This window comes from Aspergillus terreus, genomic scaffold (genome assembly GCF_000149615.1).
Source record: "Aspergillus terreus NIH2624 scaffold_7 genomic scaffold, whole genome shotgun sequence".
Classification (NCBI taxonomy): Eukaryota; Fungi; Ascomycota; class Eurotiomycetes; order Eurotiales; family Aspergillaceae; genus Aspergillus; species Aspergillus terreus.
The window spans coordinates 1502084-1519476 of record NT_165930.1 but is presented as its reverse complement, the minus strand read 5'-3'; the positions used below and the strand labels follow the sequence as shown (position 1 = coordinate 1519476).

Genomic DNA, 17393 nt, shown 5'->3' with positions numbered 1-17393 from the left:
CGAATCGAAGCTATCAAAGCTTTGACACGCCGATCCATCAAGACAACCTTCATCCACAACGGCCGATGATCAAACAGATGGAGGGACGGAGGGCAATAAAAAGCAAAATAAACAAAGGAAGGCAAGTGGAGCCTGTCAGGGTCTAGAATTTCCACGGAATTCTTGTGCAACGTCACACACGGCACAGATACATATTGTACTTGTACAACGGTCATTATGCCAGCTTCACCAGGTGTCGATGAGTCTCACAGACATCCCTGCGATAATCAACATTGTTCGGTGTATATTATCACTCTGTCACAACAGCCTCAGAAAGACCAAAATTGATGTGTATGCGCGACCCCTGGTTCTTCTCCTCGATCCCGAAACCCATACGGCCGGTGTTTCAGCCAGGGTGCTCGGATCCCACAATAGACTGCCGACTCATCGGCTTTCGCCTGCACAGTTCTTGCGTGACCGGACCCAGAGTGACTTGGTGGAGGAGATTTCTCCTAGTCCGAGACTGTCTGCTTCATCCCGTCCAGACCGCCCCTCACTTCAAATCCTACAACCAACTCGATGGGCGGCCCTCACGTATGCCGATGCAAACCCCGCCGTCACACGGCACTTGATGGTCAGATCTCTGTTTCAGTTTCATCTGGATCGAGTTTGCTCGAGGCGATCGGGAAGGGTCTCGATGCGATGTGATTGAGATCAACCCTGACTTAATCTAACTGGCACCGTGTTGGGCTCATTGACCACCGTTAAACCCGGGCCGCGATGGGAGGATGGTGGTGACTAAGGAAGGGAATGACAGGCCCCGGACCCAAACCCTGCAGTCTTTCCCGCCCTGCAGCGCGCCACCACCGCCAACCGTGGTAACCCCCCGTCTCCCCCACCATCAGCCGCTTCATTCAAGCATCCTCGATAACAGTACTGTACTCCTCTGCTAAGAGGTTATCCTTCGATTTCATTCAGCCGTGCTATCGGCATCCGCCTTAATATGGCGTCCCCCTCATTCCAGACCCTCCGTGCACAATATAGTTCCACGCTACGACGTTTCATCACGTCATCGCGGAATTTCGAGGTCCTCACCTCAATCCCTTCCGACCATTCCCAGCGCACACCACCCGAGGTCTTGTATGTGCTGGACTCGTCCTTCAACCCTCCCACCCTTGCCCACCGCCGCATCGCAAGCTCCGCCGTCCTCGAGAACCCTGGCAAGCCCTCCCGCGTGCTCCTGCTCCTGGCAACGCAGAATGCAGACAAACCCTCCAAGCCGGCCCTGTTTGAGGACCGCCTCGCCATGATGGAGTTGTTCGCGCAGGACCTTCTGGATCATCTCAAAACTTCCCTGTCATCCACGACCGCCCCGCACCTCCCGGAAATCGACATTGGCGTCACGAAGAAACCGTATTTTGTGGATAAAGCGGCGGAGATCGGGTCGTCGGGTGTCTACCCACCGTCGCTGGAGCAGGTTCATCTCACTGGGTACGACACGTTGATTCGCATTTTCAATCCCAAATACTATCCGCCAGAACATACCCTCCAACCCCTGGGGCCATTCCTCACGCAACATCGGCTTCGGGTCACCATGCGCCCGGACAGTGAGTGGGGTTCGCAAGATGAACAGAAGGCATTTCTCCTGAACATGGCGCAGGGCGGCATGGAAGCGGATGGCGGGAAGCGGGAATGGGCCCAGCGCATCCAACTCGTAGAAGGGAAGAAGCCCGGCGAGCGCTCAGTGAGCTCGACAAAAGCCCGGGAAGCTGTTCAAGAGAATGCCCAAGATCTTGATCTTCTGGTGCCTTCGCGTGTGAAGGATTTCATTTTATCAGAACGGCCATACGAGACGTAACCCGAGCAAGGAGATGTCTCCTGCCCTAGAAAATATATGACGACATAGGTAAACATGCAATCTGCTGGGTATTGACCCAGCGGTCCACAGTAAGGTGAACGTTCTTGATAGGTAATGTACAAGATCTGTTGCTCTCTTCTTTCTTTCCTTTTCTCCAATCTTATGGATCGAAGAAAGCCACCAACGGTGGTGTTACTTCCAGGTAGACAACTCCATCCTATCTCCGCTCCTACAATCGTCCCTATTCGAAGAACATCTGTAATGCATACAAAGAGCTTCATTACGTTAGGGCTACCTTGACTAGCCTAAAGCAACACCAACGATATAGTCAACAACCTCAGCCATGTCCTTGATCGGGAACGCTTTGAGGTACCAATAAGATGTAGGGGCAGCAATTGAGAGGGAAAATTCCTTGGGCAGTTCCTTTCTCAATGCCTTGAGTGTTGCCAGGTAGTTAGGGGCATCTGACTCGAGTCCAGGAGGGATTCCGGGGATATCAGGGGCCTATAGGAGTTGCATGTGTTAGCAGAGATTAGAGGAACAGAGAAGTGAAAGACAACGCATACCCCAGGATACTCCCAATCGATGTCAATCCCATCTACACCGGCCGCCTGAGCAAATGCGACCATGTTCTTGACGAATGTGTCGCGGTTGACGGGCTGCATGGCTCTGCGAAGAATGTCGTACGTTGAACCTTCAGTAGAGAAACCCCAGCCGCCAAAAGAAACAATCTTCTTGGCGTTATTTAAGCTCTTGAAGCCGTCCCACTGTTCATAAGTATTGTTAATGTACACCATATTTGTCTCAAAAACATACTGGGGACCAGGGGATGCTCGGAATCAGGCTGGGTTGGAGAGGCTCAGGAAAACCAGGGACATCGCACAAGCGGCTGTTACCATATATGAAGGCTACGCCGCTGGTACTCGGACAGAATGGCAAGAAAACAGGCCGCCCGAGGTGGCACTCCACTATGACCAGGCGGAATACCTCTCGGAGAGAAACAGCGCTGGATTGACGTACAGCGAAGGTTAGTGCGTCTGCCCCAATTCCAACCCTAACTGCTAATTCGGCCGCTAGATCGGAATGAGCCTAATCGTGAGTATCATCGACAGTCCTCACACCATCCACCTTTACTATGTCCAAAGTGAAAGGCCGCGCCACAGTAGATGATCTATATATGAATGGTATCAGCCATTGACATGCTTGGCCTCGCTATAGTGGAACCCCTAATAGGGCTGTTGATAAGGATCAGCACATTTTGCTAGCTGTCAGTGCACCAGTCTTTGGCCCCTAATACTCACATACACACTCAAGCCTACCTTTTGTCGCACATTAACGACTGCTGTTGGTGCAAACTCACCAATGAGATTCCATTACCTGCAGCATAGGATGAATAACCTAGCATACCCTCTACAATAGCGAGAGATACACGATGAGAAGTGACGTCATATGAAGTCCATTACTACATAATGTATCGTTTCTAGTAGCTTGTTCAGCTGAACAAACAACCAATAAATACAAGTGTATCATTAAAGCGCCCGCCATATTAATGTAGCCACGCCGATGGCCAGTGGATTGGTAAGCAAGAGGCGGGCTGGCGCAGAATTCTGGCTGCTAGTAGTTGAGGCCGCAGCAGCGCCAGTAGTTGAGTCCGGAGTAACTCCTGCAGTTGCAGTGCCACTAGAGCGTTCCGTGGAGGATGATGAAAGGGAGGACGATGAAGTAGATGGCTTGGGGCACAAGTTGTTGTACACAAGCTGCTCCGCATCGCCACTACAGGCGGTGGCAGACCCAGCGTCAAAGGTGCCGTTGGAATAGATCCAGCAAGATCCCGAGGCATACGGCGAGTTGCTTGGACCATGCGGATTAAAGACGACATAGCTGCAGGAATCGGCCTTTGCACATTGACTCAAGCAGTCCGATGCACCTGAACTAGCAGTACAATCGTACAAGCAGTCTCCAGGCGTTGGGTACCCGCAGACCGAGGCAATAGCAGAGGGGGTCGCAGTGGCGGCGCAGGCGCCGGCAGTGGTGGTTGCGCTCCCGCCAGCACACACGGGCTGTCGGTAGACGGACAGGTAGGGATTGCCACAATCTGAACTACCTTTGCTCACATCGAAGGTTTCACCCGGGTACAGCCAGCACGTGCCGGTGCCCGTGTTAGGGTTGCCGGCAGCGAAGATAACAAAGTTGCATGGAGGATGGGCGTTACAGTAGTCCCAGCAGCCGGCCCTGTTGTCGATAGCGACAGCAAATTCTGGGCCAGGTTCCGGATAGCTGCAGAGACTAGTGATGAGCGAAGATGTACAGCTTGGTGCAGCAGCAGTAGAAGTAGTGAGCGTAGCAGATACCGCGCTGGATTCGGTGGGGTCCGCCAGAGCCCGTGGAACCACTGATAGGGCGATAGAGACCACGAAATGAACGATTTTCATGGTAGCAAGCGTAGGTAAGGATTGGAAATGAATGTGCCCAAAGCTGGGAGAAGAATTGAGCCTTCACTACTTTTCTATAACTAAGTGAAAAGGGGCAGCAGACCCTGTCAGCTTTTTATATCACGTGGTTCACCTTTTGCTTTAGTATATAACTAGTGAGCTGCTCGGCACGGCGGGGTGATTTCCCGAGGCAGACTGAGGTCCAGGCCTTTATATTCGACAAACGTGAGTTTTGTACGTCGAGTATCTGAGTTGATCGAGAGCAGACAGCAATTACTTGTTCGCAAGCTAGTCGGGGGGATAATCCCATCACCACTCAGGACTCTAGAGGATTCATCGAGCCTATTTTCTTGAGACCCTCCATAGTGTGGCGCACATATTGACTGCCTCGCTTTTCTTTGCCTTCTAGTTTAATACTCGCTACAAGATCAGGGGGTCCCTGGTTTTCATGCCTCAGTAGTCCCAATACCTTTGGAGAAACTCAATGTGAAGAGTATCTATATCGTCCAAGTTTCAATAAGCAATAATTAAGGAATAGGAAAGAAGTTAATAACTTAGTTGATGTCGGTAGGCGTCTGAACAGGAGATCTAAAATATTTTATATACATTAGACGGCTTTCTCCTGAGCGTTATCATCTCGAAAAGAGGCTGAGGAATATTATAAGATAGCTTAATAGGGACGTTAGGCAGAGGTTTGATAACTATATATTGACGCCGGTACCTACCCGAATATGAGGCACCATATGTAACAAAGCTCTGCAAGGACATTGGGTATAAGGCGAAAGAGGCTGGCGTCCCACGGAACAGTAAAGTCACTGAGATCATCACTCCAATAAGAAATAGGAACCAGCGTTACTAACGACAGATACGAGGCGAGGGTTAGGTACTTAAGATATGGATACTTTACAGACGGCCGACTCCCGTGGTTAGGCCAAAGCCAGTACGTCATGGACCCCCGCCCTTCACAGTGGATGCTCGTACTAGGCCCGCAGCGACGGATCAAAGGATGGATCAAATCATGAGATATATATATTACGATCGAGTCTCAAAATCGTACGTTCCCGGTTGCTGTGCCGGTGTTCATCATCTATTTATTTGTTTATTTGAATTTTGCGTACAGCGACATGGTTCCACGGCAAAGCAGAGCACGCTATCCGACGCAGTTTCCAAATATGGTCCCATAATGTCTCTTCCTAACGTTGGCAGTACCCTTGACTCCAATATCCCACGTCCCGTCACCTACGCCGTTGTGTCTCTCCTTTCCGTCGCCCTATACAACGTCTCGGAGCTAACGTTCCTCCTCTTCCTGACTTTCAAACGCCGCAAGGGACTATATTTCTGGAGTTTCTTTTTTGCGACATGGGGCATAGCATTCTACGCTATAGGCTTCATTCTCAAAGACTTCCGACTTGCAACCTCTATCCCTGCTTTCTACGTGACTCTGATAGTTTTCGGCTGGTCTGCCATGGTTACGGGCCAGTCAATGGTCCTGTACTCTCGCCTCCATCTGATCCTACATAATCAAACCGTTCTGCGCCTAGTTCTGGGCATGATCATCTTCAACGCCATCGTCTTGCACATTCCGACTATAGTCTTGTGCTACGGTGCAAACTCTATACAATACCAGAACCAATTCGCATTCCCATATGCCGTGTACGAAAGGATACAGGTTTCGATTTTTTTCGCTCAAGAATTCTTAATCTCAAGCATCTACATGTATGAGACCTGGAGGTTATTGCGTACAGGAGGCGTATTGGACCGGGATCATCAGCAGCCACGACGGAGGCTTATGCTCCATCTGATGTACGTGAACGTCATTGTGGTATTATTGGACACCGCAATATTGGTACTTCAGTTTACGGGCCGGTATGCCTCGCAGACTGCAGCCAAGGGGTTGATCTACAGTGTGAAACTGAAGCTGGAATATGATATTTTGAACCAGTTGGTGAAGTTTGCGCAGAGAGGAAGCGACCTCAGTTCTTCGCATGATTATGGGGACGAGGCTTGTTTCACTGAGCACAGAGAGGGAAGACGAGACAGTCATGTCGATGTGGTGAATCATCGCCGGCGGTGTTCCTGTCCTTGGAATATCTTCGTTAGGAAGAGTGAGCGCGAATTTGGTCGACCAGCTGAAAATAGGCCATGGTATGGTTGATGGGATGCCATGCGGTAGGTCCTGCATATCAGTCTCCCGATCCTTTGCGGCTCACGTTGATCGTATTGCATGCTCTAGATCTGCTACCGATGCGTGAGCATCAAGAGGCGGCTCTTAACTAATCACCGGGTCCAAGGGCTGTCAATATACATCGTTCCTACGCTGAACAGTGTTCTAAGCTCTATTATTATTAGTCGAACGCTCACCGAACGAAGGTAACGACGCGTGCTCTGGCAGAATCCGACGCAATTTTTACTCTTTTTACCACAACATGGCCTCGTTCGTGGGGTCAGTCCAACCAGAGCGTTCCCATATCGACCGCTTTGGCAACTGCCCTGGGTAATACATGAAACCGTAGCCATCTCTATTGCGTAATAATGTAACGGGGTGCTTTCTGATCGTGCTTAGTGTTATCCTGAGGTATGTCTAAGTATGTTGACCCGTGACATGATTACGTACTCTGGAAAAGAAAAATCCAGGACATACATAGCCGTACAGACTTCTATTGGGCAAAGGAGAGGGGTACGCAAAACTAATGTGATACAGTTTGGTGGGACTGATTAAACATCATATTTTTATCTGTCCAAAAGGAGGAACTTGCAAACATTCCTCGTAGCTCGGCCCCCATAAGTGGGACGGATACCGCGGTCGAGAATTGGCTAGCGAAGCAGTACTCAAGATGATGGCCATAGGTCGAAGTAACTGGATATCAGATCTGTCAGAACTGCTCTACCATTATCTCCGATCCAAAGCATGGTCAAAGAGATGTAGCGGATGAGGTTTATGGGTTGCGATTGATGTAATTAGGTCACATCCGAGGAAGATAGATCTAGGCCTATATATTCTATGGAATAGAGTGCTGGGCTTTGAGTTGAGGGAAGAGTACCTAGCCTTAGATATTTACTTGCAACCTAGTCGGAATCGTGCATTAGAATGATATGGATATATGTGTTGCAAACCTCTCCTTGGAAATAATCAACGAACACCGAGCCTTGTGACGCCTCCTCTCCCCTCCACCAAAAGCCGAATTTGATACCTAGACTCCATACACCTCCATGCATTTTGATCCTCTACTCATCTTCCTCCTCTTCTCTCTTCCCCAGTGTATAGGCCAGACCACCACCCACCATGTTGGCCAAGCAGAGACCCATGGTCATGCCGCGAACGATACCCCGAGCCCCCCATTTCTTCATGAATTGTTGTCGGCGACGGCCGGCAAGTAGGAGATAGAGACCCGACCATGCAGCGCTTATCCCGGCACTATCCTTTTTGAACCCTTGGAGATTTGCATAGCTTGTGAAAAGAAGGACCGGAGGAAAGAGCATAGGCATGGCCTGGAAAGGTCGCATGTGCTGCGCGGTGATCAAACTTGCGAGGAGAGTCGGAGGGAATGGATTTTCTGAAGCATGGGTTTAGAAACTTCTTAAGAGCAATTGAACAAATTTCGTAGCTAGTCCCATGGGCAATGGGCTAATGCTGCATTGGTTCAAATTCATGACATTATGGCAAGCTCACCTCCCCAAGCTCTCGCTTTCTGGACCAGCGACTGTTTCGTCTCTTCGACGGGCGACTTTGAGTCTGCCATTGCGACAGTAGGTAGATTGGAGGAGATCAATAGGGTATACGGTAAGCAACAAGAACCGTTGAATGGAGCTCAGCTCAAGCTTGCATGCGGAGAAGGATGAAGTTCCGAATGACTAAACGGGGCTTGGCGGGCGGCAACATGGTTGGAATTCTCGAAAGACACCACGTTTATCAGTCATCCAGTCCTACTCCACATCGAAAGAACTTCGATCACCCATCCTACCCAACCATTTGGTCCTTGTCCCGTTCACCGCGACCGATTCGATCGTTTAGCTTCCGCTCTTTTCTCCCGCCGTCGCCGCTTCGCTCGTTCCCCGCCATCGACTCCCCCGTCGGCTTACTCTACCCGGGACTCTTCTCCGAAAGAGAGAAAAACAAACGGACGCAAACGAGAGACTAGGACCGACACTTTGCGTGGTATATATCTGAGTCTGACCAGGCTTCTTGGAGGCTTTGAAGATCCCGGTTCGCTGCCATGCCCGCCACCGCGTCGGGGGTGGACAACGGGGGCTCCGCCAAACATCGCGAGCACACCCAGGGGAACCAAGAACGCAAGTACACTCCGGAACAGAAGGCGGCTGTCTTGCGGATCCGGAAATGCTCCGCGACAGCGTACTATGAGATCCTGTCCCTGGAGAAGACGGCCTCGGATGGAGAAATTAAAAAGGCATATCGGAAACTGAGTTTGTTGACACACCCTGATAAGAACGGATATGAAGGTGCCGATGAGGCATTTAAGTGTGAGTTCTCCATCACCTGCAATGCGATCTCCTCTACAAGCGATGGCCCTTGGCTAACATTATATGGGGTTTAGTGGTGTCTCGTGCGTTCCAAGTCTTGTCAGACCCCGAAAAGAAGTCCAAATACGATAAGTTCGGTGGAGATCCCGATAGTCGATTCACCCCCAGCGCTGGTCCTTCGGGGGGTTCACCTTTTGGCGGATTCGGTGGTGGCTTCCCCCGATCCGGGGGTGCTGGTGGCCCGGTCTTCGAGGAGGAAATCTCGCCAGAGGAGCTGTTCAACCGCTTCTTTGGCGGTGGTGGCTTTGGCGGCATGGGAGGAGGGTTTAGTCCATTTGGTACGGTCCCATTCGATCAATATACTACAGGGTACGAATTCAGCGAGATTTACTGACAATGCACAGGTGGCCCGCAGTTCGTCTTCAACATGGGCGGCGGTCCTGGGTTCCGCGTCCACCAATTTGGCGGTCCCCGGCCACGGAGACGGCCTCGGGAAGCCCACCCCGGGTCCGATGAAACGCCCTCCCCTTGGGACACGCTCCGACAGCTTTTGCCCCTCTTTCTCCTCTTCGTTCTCCCGTTGCTCTCCTCGCTTTTCTCTGGATCGTCCACGCCATCCGGTCCCTCCTATCGATTTGACGCCGCAGTACCACCCCATACGATGCAACGAACGACACCCAAACTCAAGGTCGACTACTTCCTCAACCCCGTGGATGTAGAAGACTACAGTCAGAGAAAATTCTCCCAGCTAGACCGAAAGGTGGAAGTGGACTATGTCACCACCCTCCGATATGCGTGTGAGAATGAGGTGCAAGTACGTGATCGCATGATCCAGGATGCTCAAGGGTGGTTTTTCCCGGATGTAGAGAAGATGAAGGCGGCGAGGTCCATGGAACTCAAGAGCTGCCAGCGATTGGAATCGTTGAAGGGCAGATATTAGTCTGTTTTACTCGATCATGACCTGCTTTGCATTCCGTTCCATGCATGTTGTTTATACCTAATGTTGTTGTTGCGCGTTGTTCCGTAACTGTTTGGTCCTCTGTTTTTGGGCACTAGATATCAAGTACTGAGAGGGATTTCCGGCGTCGGATGGAATCAAGTCAAGGATGGTCTTGAGCGATCATTACGGTGCCTGTGTATATACTAGGATGAAGGATCTGGTCTGTTCCTGTTGTTGGTTCCTGTCCCTCTATGGTCAATCAGCAATCCCGTTGCCAAGGCGGTGAACCCTGCCGGCTTAGTTAATGCGGCGAACCTCAGCGGCCTCGATAGAAACAATGTCGGCTATCGTCACTTCAACATCCATTCTTCCTTCTTACAACGCTCCCTTGGGTCTCTCTTTCTCTCGGTCTGGTCGCTGAGAAGTAGTTCAGGAACCCGGGAATCTTGGGTCTTTTAATAGCCGTTCAGTTCTCCTTTCATTGCTATTTCTTTTGGAAATCTTTATCTGACCTCACTTCCTCTTGCTCCGCACTTTCTGCCCCGCTGACACAGCAGTCTTGTGGTCTATCACCACAATGTCGGACGGCATGTCTGAGGCGGATAAAGTCAGTCCTATGTTTCTTGGAGTCCACAATGAACTTTCTATTGACACATATCGCTAACTCTCCCAGATCCGCAACAAGCGTCTGGCGAAGCTGGGGAATCCAACTCCGCCCGCCCCAGCCGAGGGTGCAGAGTCCGGAAGCCCTTCACAGACAAACCCTCCTCCGGAACCCTCTCGATCACAGTCTAATCCCACCAGCAGACCAAGCTCTACGGCTCCTTCGCCACGACCAGAACCCCAACAATCAGAAGGCAAGAGGATTAAGATCACCCCTGCGGCCTCTGCGAGTGTCGCCGCGGAACGATCACGACCCGTTACACCTGTCTCCAATACTCCTCCGCCACCCAGAGCGGAAGAGACCATTGAGACATTTGAAGATCGCACGCTATGCGCTGTGTTCAAGCTCTCCTTGAAGGAAGATCGACAGCATGACATTCACGGCCAACGCCTATACTACCTCCCCGGCCTGCGGAGCGAGCTGGAAGACCAGGGTCGGGAATTACGTGTGGAAACGTCCGTACTAGACCAGGCTTTGCTTGAAGCCGCGTCAAATGCTCCCCAGCATAAGCCCCTCGACTATCTCCTTCCTTGTTTCAAGAGGATATCCCGAATGCAACAGAAATTCCGTCGGACAGGCGACAACGACCCGAAATTCAACGTCATCTGTGAGGCTCGCCGCCTCTGCATTAGCTATTGTATATTTGCTATTACGATGCCGGAGATGTTTGGGTGCGTTGTGATTATTCTTATGGTGTGAACGACCGACTGACACTTCTCAGGGCGGAACAATCCGAAAGGTCACCCCTTAAACCCTATCTTCTCCTTGATCCAGAGGACGAGAGGGGGGTGGACTTTGATTTCATGAGTGAGGCTGTGAAGCGTTTCGAAGAGGACGACACCATCAAGCCTGCATTCATATCCGCCGTGGAGGATATGAGTCGGGAGTTGGCGGGGATGACCGTTAATGATGATCACAAACCCTACGTGATTGTATGTTGTACTATTCCTTCCTCGCTAAATACCCTGCCAACCTCGTTACTTGCAGGCGTTACAAAACCTTGTCCGGCACCCGGCGATCGGTACCGCCATCACGGAGTCGTCCATGTTCAATGCATCTCGTGACCCGGCATTGTTTGAGAAGAACACTCTGCTAGGCCCCTGGTTTCGCCTGTCGCCGTTGCAGGCCCCAGTTACTATGACCTACTTTTCTAGCCCGAAGACCCGCGACCAGGCCTATATATTGAATGCTCAGCGGTCAATGCGGATGATGCAGCAGCTGATCAGTCAAGAGCTTCTCGATATTATAAACCACATGATCCGTGCATCGAAAGAGGCCAGAGAAAGAATCTTGGACTGGTTCGCCGCCGCCTTGAACGTCAATCACAAGCGACGAGCGATGCAAGTTGATCCCACCACCGTGTCGTCAGATGGGTTCATGTTCAACCTCACCACGTGTCTGGACCAGCTCTGTGAGCCGTTCATGGATGCGAGTTTCACCAAGGTATGTTTCAGCTCAATCGGTTTCAGAGTCTTTCCCTGACAAAGTCCCCTCTAGATCGACCGGATTGATGCCAATTATCTGCACCGCAATCCTCGGGTTGACATGAAGGACGAAACCAAGATCAACGCTGATCAGCATGCTTCTGACGCATTTTATGCAAAGAAAGCTGAAGGCACGACCAATTTCATCACTGACATTTTCTTTCTTACGGTGGCTGCCCACCACTACGGCAGTGAGTCCTTGACGTCCAAGGTTGAGCAACTTGAGAGGGATTTGCGTCATATGGAGAGCACCATCACCAGGTTCGAAGCAGATCGGCAACGCTGGATGAACAACCCGATGCAACAGAGAATGTTCGAGCAAGCTTTGAAGAAGTACAAAGACAAGGTGGATCTGGGCCTTGCCTTGAAATACAGTCTCCAGGGTGTACTATTCGACGAGCACTGGCAAGCGCGCTCTATGCTGTTCATGCGTTATGTCATCGTCTTTCTGCTAAGGCTGGTTTCTGGCAAGAACTTCCCCAAGGAGGACATTCAATTGCCTCTCCCTGAACAGCAGCCGGAGGTGTTCAATTGTCTTCCGGAATATTTCGTCGACGATATCGTGAGCAACTTCAAGTTCATCACGTGGTCTATGCCTCAGATTATCACCGCGACGCAGGGTGACGAGCTAGTCATGCTTTGCATATCTTTCTTGGAAAGCACGGCTTATATTAAGAACCCCTATCTTAAAGCAGGGCTGGTTTCAATTCTATTCCGAGGGACATGGCCCCGCCCTGGTGGCGGCCGTGGCGTCCTGGTGGACCTCCTCAACTCGATGCCCTTCGCGAACGACTACCTGCTGCATGCACTGATGAAATTTTACATTGAAGCCGAGCATACCGGAGCTCATACCCAGTTCTACGATAAGTTCAATATCCGGTTTGAGATTTTCCAAATCATCAAGTGCATCTGGCCCAACACCCTCTACCGCAACAAACTCTACAACCAATCCAAAAAGAACCTCGACTTCTTCGTCCGGTTCGTGAACCTGTTGCTGAACGATGTGACCTACGTCCTTGATGAGTCGTTTGGAGCCTTCATTACCATTCACAAAACCCAGACTGAGCTTCGCGAGGAGGGCGCCTCGATGGATGCCACCGTGCGTCAGCAGAAGGAGGAGCATCTCGCATCGGCACAGCGCAATGCAAAATCGTACATGCAGTTGACGAATGAGACCGTTGCCATGCTGAAACTATTCACCGACGCACTCGCCGACTCGTTCACAATGCCTGAAATTGTGCAGCGTCTGGCAGACATGCTGGACTACAACCTGGATGCTATGGTTGGACCGAAGAGCTCTACGTTGCGTGTGGACAACCTGCAGGAGTACGGGTTCAATCCGCGCGCGTTGCTCAGCGAAATTGTTGATGTGTACCTGAACTTGATGAGCAAAGAGAACTTTATCGTTGCGATTGCTCGCGATGGACGGTCTTACAAGCCCGCCAACTTTGAGAAGGCGGCGGAGATCCTGCGCAAATGGTCTCTCAAGTCGCCTGAGGAGCTTCGACGATGGGAAGTACTCCAGCGTAAGGTAAAGGAAGCGAAGGCAGCCGACGAACAGGCCGAGGAAGACCTTGGCGAGATTCCAGACGAATTCTTGGGTATGTTCAGCGGGTTTTTGGTGTTGAGATTTATATTGACGTCGCTTCTAGACCCTCTGATCTACACGCTGATGGAAGACCCTGTGGTTCTTCCTGGGTCGAGGGTGTCTATCGACCGGTCCACCATCCGATCCCACTTATTGAGTGATCCTCACGACCCTTTCAACCGAGCACCACTTAAGATGGAGGACGTCACACCAGGTATGCTCCATACTTCTGTGGAACAGCGGGTATGCGCTAATAAATACAGATACGGAGCTAAAGGCGAAGATCGAGGCCTTTAAGGCTGAGAGATTGTCTGAGCGACGGAAGCAATTAGGACAGGACACTATGGATACCACTGACGGCTGAATGATGGGGTCTGGATGATAGTCACTTACCTTTCTAGCATGGCATTTGGTTTCCTAGAGGTGGTTTCACCACCGCCATAGGCTACTGTATTTGGAGTCACCTATTCATCCATGGGAATATTCTGGATTGTATATCTGTAGAGTGTAGACATCTCGACTGTAAATGTCAACTGTTCGTTCGCCAAGGCGGTATCTGGTAGCCATCCGATTAGTCTGACTCACTAGTGTCGAACGATCTAGACTACCAACCTTTCGTCCTACGTCCACTCTGCCACCCATTAAACACGTTCCAGACTCCGCAGGATGATTTCGCCGGAGGAGCGCATCTACGAGCACGACGCGGGGATAATTCCTCTTCTCGCGTCCCATCTCCCACACTCATGCAGCGTGCTCCGTCGCATCCAGCACGGAATCGCCTACCCGTCTCCGACGGCTAAGATCCTCGCGCCCTTCCCCGTGGGAACGACACCCACGGAGCCATGGATCGTCGCACATGTTGATCTCTTCTGCGGCCGCGAGACCCAGATCTTCGCATACTGCAGCCTAGAAGCAGCGCACACATCGACCACCGCCGTCAACGACATCCAGGTGTCCACCTTCAACGCGGACCCAACCACCCTCGCACAGACTCGCGCGCAGCTCCTCGCGCTCATCTCATACATCAAAGCCAATCTCCTCCCGGCCTATCTCGCCGCCCTGGCTGACCCCACCTCAGCCGTCTCCAAGGCCGCTGACTTCGGCGAGACAGGCCGAAACGGCAGCACCCCGGCGTTGATCCCCTCGCCGGATCCGCGCCATTTCCTCTTCGGCTCCCTGCACAACGGGCTCTTTGCGTTGCTGCAGCGGTCCGGCTCGTACTTTGGCGGCGACCCGCTGGACGGGCTCCGCGTGCACCGCGTCGACATTCCCCCCTACTGCAAGTATATCTTTCCGCGGGCTGCGTTTGAACCCAGAGACTGTGGCGCCGGTCTGCCCGCGGGGTATAGATTCCACGACCGCCAGGGAAGAGTGGGCGTTCTCCCCGCGCATTTCGCGCTGGTCCAGAGCCGGACGCATATCCCGCGCTCCAAGGAGCAGCTGGCGACTATGTTCGGCGTCGCGGTGTACTACGATGGTTCGGAGGATGGGGGCTGTAAAGAGGGACACGGTGAGTGTGAGAACCCAGTGGCCTGGGCCTTTCTGGGCAAGGACGGTGCGTTAGCGACGCTGCATGTTGAGCCGGAGCATCGGGGTCGCGGACTCGCGCTGCAGCTGTCTAAAGAGGTGATGCGGCGGGGAATGGCGCCCGAGGGTATTTTTGGGGCCGGTGGTGCGTCTGGGGGAGATAGCCGGATTCGAGATTGGGCGCATACAGAGGTTGCGCAGATGAATCAGGCGAGTCGGAGGGTGATGGAGAAGATTGGGGGGGAGGTTATTACTATGGTTAGTTGGACGGTTATTGAGATGTGTGATTAGTTCTCGTATATATGTTGATATGCTTGTTGCATTTGCATGGACGACGGTCATTGTCTAGATACCTATGCATTGCTAGAGTATTATCAATTAGCTTGGTTCATGTAGCATTAATAGGCACCCTATTTCAACAACTGGTCCTGTAGCTCAGTCGGTTAGAGCGTGATGCTAATAACGTCAAGGTCGCGAGTTCGACCCTCGTCGGGACCATTTTTTGCACTATTTACATGCGCACCTTTTGCTGTATATACAGGAGTACGCCATGTGTGATGGAAATACTGTATAGCTATTCTGTTAGACGTATGTGTATATCGAATATCCTCATGTTACATATATCTACCCTTCTGGGAATAAGAACCCCTTTTCGTACACTGTCAGACCTCCACTGCAGATCACGGAAGAACGAGCAGATATATATTCTGCCTGAATGCTAGATCGAGTGCATCACCTGCCAGTAAAACAAACAAGATGAATCATGGACCCGTGACCCTAGGGTTATCAAAGTTTGGCCGCTAACCACTTAATCCCTCCTCCATCCCTGCAACCTCCATCAAGCTATCCACCCCGACGTCACCAAAAGTACCTCGCATTTACAGAGTACAGAGTGCATCGCAACAAAAACAATCCAGTGTCTCAGGCACTATGGAGGCCACCGCCGCCTCATCCTTTCTCTCCTCCCTCCCGCCCCTGCGGGAGTTCATGTCTCCCACCCCAGAGACATACATCATCGCCTTGTTCCTCTTCCAATACTTCCCCATAGTACGTCACTTCACCAACTATACATACCCCATCTCCAGAACATATACTAACACAATCCAGTTCTCCATAATCCAATGGCTCACCTCCTTCCACCCAGCGGGCAAAACCTCCCTCTCCCGCTCCTTTCTCAACTTCCCCGGCAAACTCGGCTGGTTCCTCATGGAGATCGTCGGGCCCGCAAACCTGCTCTACGCCCTGAGCCAACACCACCACCAGAACGACACCCCCTTCTGGGCCCTCCCCGGGCCCAACAAGCTCGTCGCCGCCCTCTACCTCATCCACTACGCCAACCGCGCCGTCATCACCCCCTTCTTCGTCGCCCCCAGCATGTCCCCCATCCACCTGCTCGTCGTCGCCATGGCCGTCGCCTTCAACTGGCTCAATTCCACCTGTATCGCCGCCTGGGTGCTGGGGTACCCTGTCCCGGTGCGAGGGTACATCACTGACGGGTCCGGGTCGTCATCCCGCGCAGTCGCGGCCCTGCCCTATATCGGGGTCGTGGTGTTCGTCCTCGGAATGCTGGGGAACATCCGCGCAGAGCGCACGCTGTTCCGGCTGCGTCGTGAAGAGGCCGACAAGCGCGCAGCGAAGAAAGTCGACTCCGCCGGCCCTGGTGCCGCGAGCTATTCCAAGGTGTATGTTATCCCTCCCGCGACGGGGCTCTTCCGCGCCATCCTCTACCCGCACTATGTGTGCGAGTGGCTCGAATGGCTCGGGTTTGTCCTCGTCGGCACCGCTCTGTACCCGTCTGCGGCGCCGGCTTCGTCTCTCCCGCCTCTGCGCCTGGCGCCGTGGTTGACCCCTGCGGCGGCGCTGGCGGAGCGCCTGGGCGTGCCGCTCCCGCTGCCGGCGGTCGTGTTTGTCGTCAACGCCGTCACCAACATGTTGCCGCATGCGCGCTGGGGACGGAAGTGGTATGTGCAGAAGTTTGGAAATGAGGCGGTTGCTGGACGGGGAGCGGTTGTACCATATTTCTCCTGGATGTAATTGTAGTACTCTTTGCTGGGTGGGTATCTGCTTTCAGTCTGTACTTTTAAAAGCACTTGGTACCTGCTTTCACAGTGTGTATTCTAAAGAAGCACTACATTCTTTCTACACAAAAGAAAAGTGGTGTGATAGGCCGAATATTATGGCTCTATTGGTGTCATCACCTAGTGTGATATGAACACATTATTGTTGAAATATCTAAAACATGTCGGCACACCACCCCCACGGCAATGCCATGCCAGTCCCCGTGATACAAAATAAACAAAAATGAAACCATAAACACCTTTATGGGAACCGACCCGATAGGCACGCCGATGAGGGCAGATGCCGATGTTGAAATCGTGAATATGTTGAACTCCGTTGCCACCATGAAACCCTGAACCCTTATGTTGAACTTTTGGTATCATC

General features: G+C 52.0%; 8 protein-coding genes and 1 non-coding gene across 9 annotated transcripts; 6 read left to right on the top strand and 3 right to left on the bottom strand.

The window, feature by feature from the left end:
- Positions 1–982: 982 nt before the first annotated feature.
- On the top strand, positions 983–1837 carry ATEG_05480 (nicotinate-nicotinamide nucleotide adenylyltransferase; the record flags this gene model as incomplete). The annotated part of the gene is made up of 1 exon (XM_001214658.1): positions 983–1837. One exon carries the CDS (start codon positions 983–985, stop codon positions 1835–1837), a length of 855 nt encoding a protein of 284 aa, XP_001214658.1.
- Positions 1838–2137: 300 nt separating this feature from the next.
- ATEG_05479 (uncharacterized protein) lies at positions 2138–2634 on the bottom strand (the record flags this gene model as incomplete). Its single annotated transcript, XM_001214657.1, has 2 exons — positions 2138–2341; positions 2404–2634. 2 exons carry the CDS (start codon positions 2632–2634, stop codon positions 2138–2140), a joined length of 435 nt encoding a protein of 144 aa, XP_001214657.1.
- A 732-nt stretch (positions 2635–3366) lies between these two features.
- Positions 3367–4269, bottom strand: ATEG_05478 (uncharacterized protein; the record flags this gene model as incomplete). The annotated part of the gene is made up of 2 exons (XM_001214656.1): positions 3367–3932; positions 3966–4269. 2 exons carry the CDS (start codon positions 4267–4269, stop codon positions 3367–3369), a joined length of 870 nt encoding a protein of 289 aa, XP_001214656.1.
- A 1183-nt stretch (positions 4270–5452) lies between these two features.
- ATEG_05477 (uncharacterized protein) lies at positions 5453–6960 on the top strand (the record flags this gene model as incomplete). Its single annotated transcript, XM_001214655.1, has 4 exons — positions 5453–6414; positions 6619–6639; positions 6833–6844; positions 6894–6960. 4 exons carry the CDS (start codon positions 5453–5455, stop codon positions 6958–6960), a joined length of 1062 nt encoding a protein of 353 aa, XP_001214655.1.
- Positions 6961–7494: 534 nt separating this feature from the next.
- On the bottom strand, positions 7495–7755 carry ATEG_05476 (uncharacterized protein; the record flags this gene model as incomplete). The annotated part of the gene is made up of 1 exon (XM_001214654.1): positions 7495–7755. The coding sequence occupies one exon, from the start codon at positions 7753–7755 to the stop codon at positions 7495–7497; it is 261 nt and encodes an 86-aa protein (XP_001214654.1).
- Positions 7756–8483: 728 nt separating this feature from the next.
- On the top strand, positions 8484–9688 carry ATEG_05475 (J domain-containing protein; the record flags this gene model as incomplete). The annotated part of the gene is made up of 3 exons (XM_001214653.1): positions 8484–8748; positions 8823–9086; positions 9153–9688. The coding sequence occupies 3 exons, from the start codon at positions 8484–8486 to the stop codon at positions 9686–9688; spliced, it is 1065 nt and encodes a 354-aa protein (XP_001214653.1).
- Positions 9689–10265: 577 nt separating this feature from the next.
- Positions 10266–15242, top strand: ATEG_05474 (ubiquitin-ubiquitin ligase UFD2; the record flags this gene model as incomplete). The annotated part of the gene is made up of 9 exons (XM_001214652.1): positions 10266–10295; positions 10362–11023; positions 11074–11291; positions 11449–11795; positions 11850–13437; positions 13489–13638; positions 13688–13733; positions 13869–13916; positions 14090–15242. 9 exons carry the CDS (start codon positions 10266–10268, stop codon positions 15240–15242), a joined length of 4242 nt encoding a protein of 1413 aa, XP_001214652.1.
- Positions 15243–15375: 133 nt separating this feature from the next.
- Positions 15376–15449, top strand: ATEG_10437. Its single transcript has one exon. It is a non-coding gene; the product is annotated as a tRNA-Ile (tRNA).
- Positions 15450–15881: 432 nt separating this feature from the next.
- ATEG_05473 (3-oxo-5-alpha-steroid 4-dehydrogenase family protein) lies at positions 15882–16985 on the top strand (the record flags this gene model as incomplete). The annotated part of the gene is made up of 2 exons (XM_001214651.1): positions 15882–15998; positions 16059–16985. 2 exons carry the CDS (start codon positions 15882–15884, stop codon positions 16983–16985), a joined length of 1044 nt encoding a protein of 347 aa, XP_001214651.1.
- Positions 16986–17393: the final 408 nt, after the last annotated feature.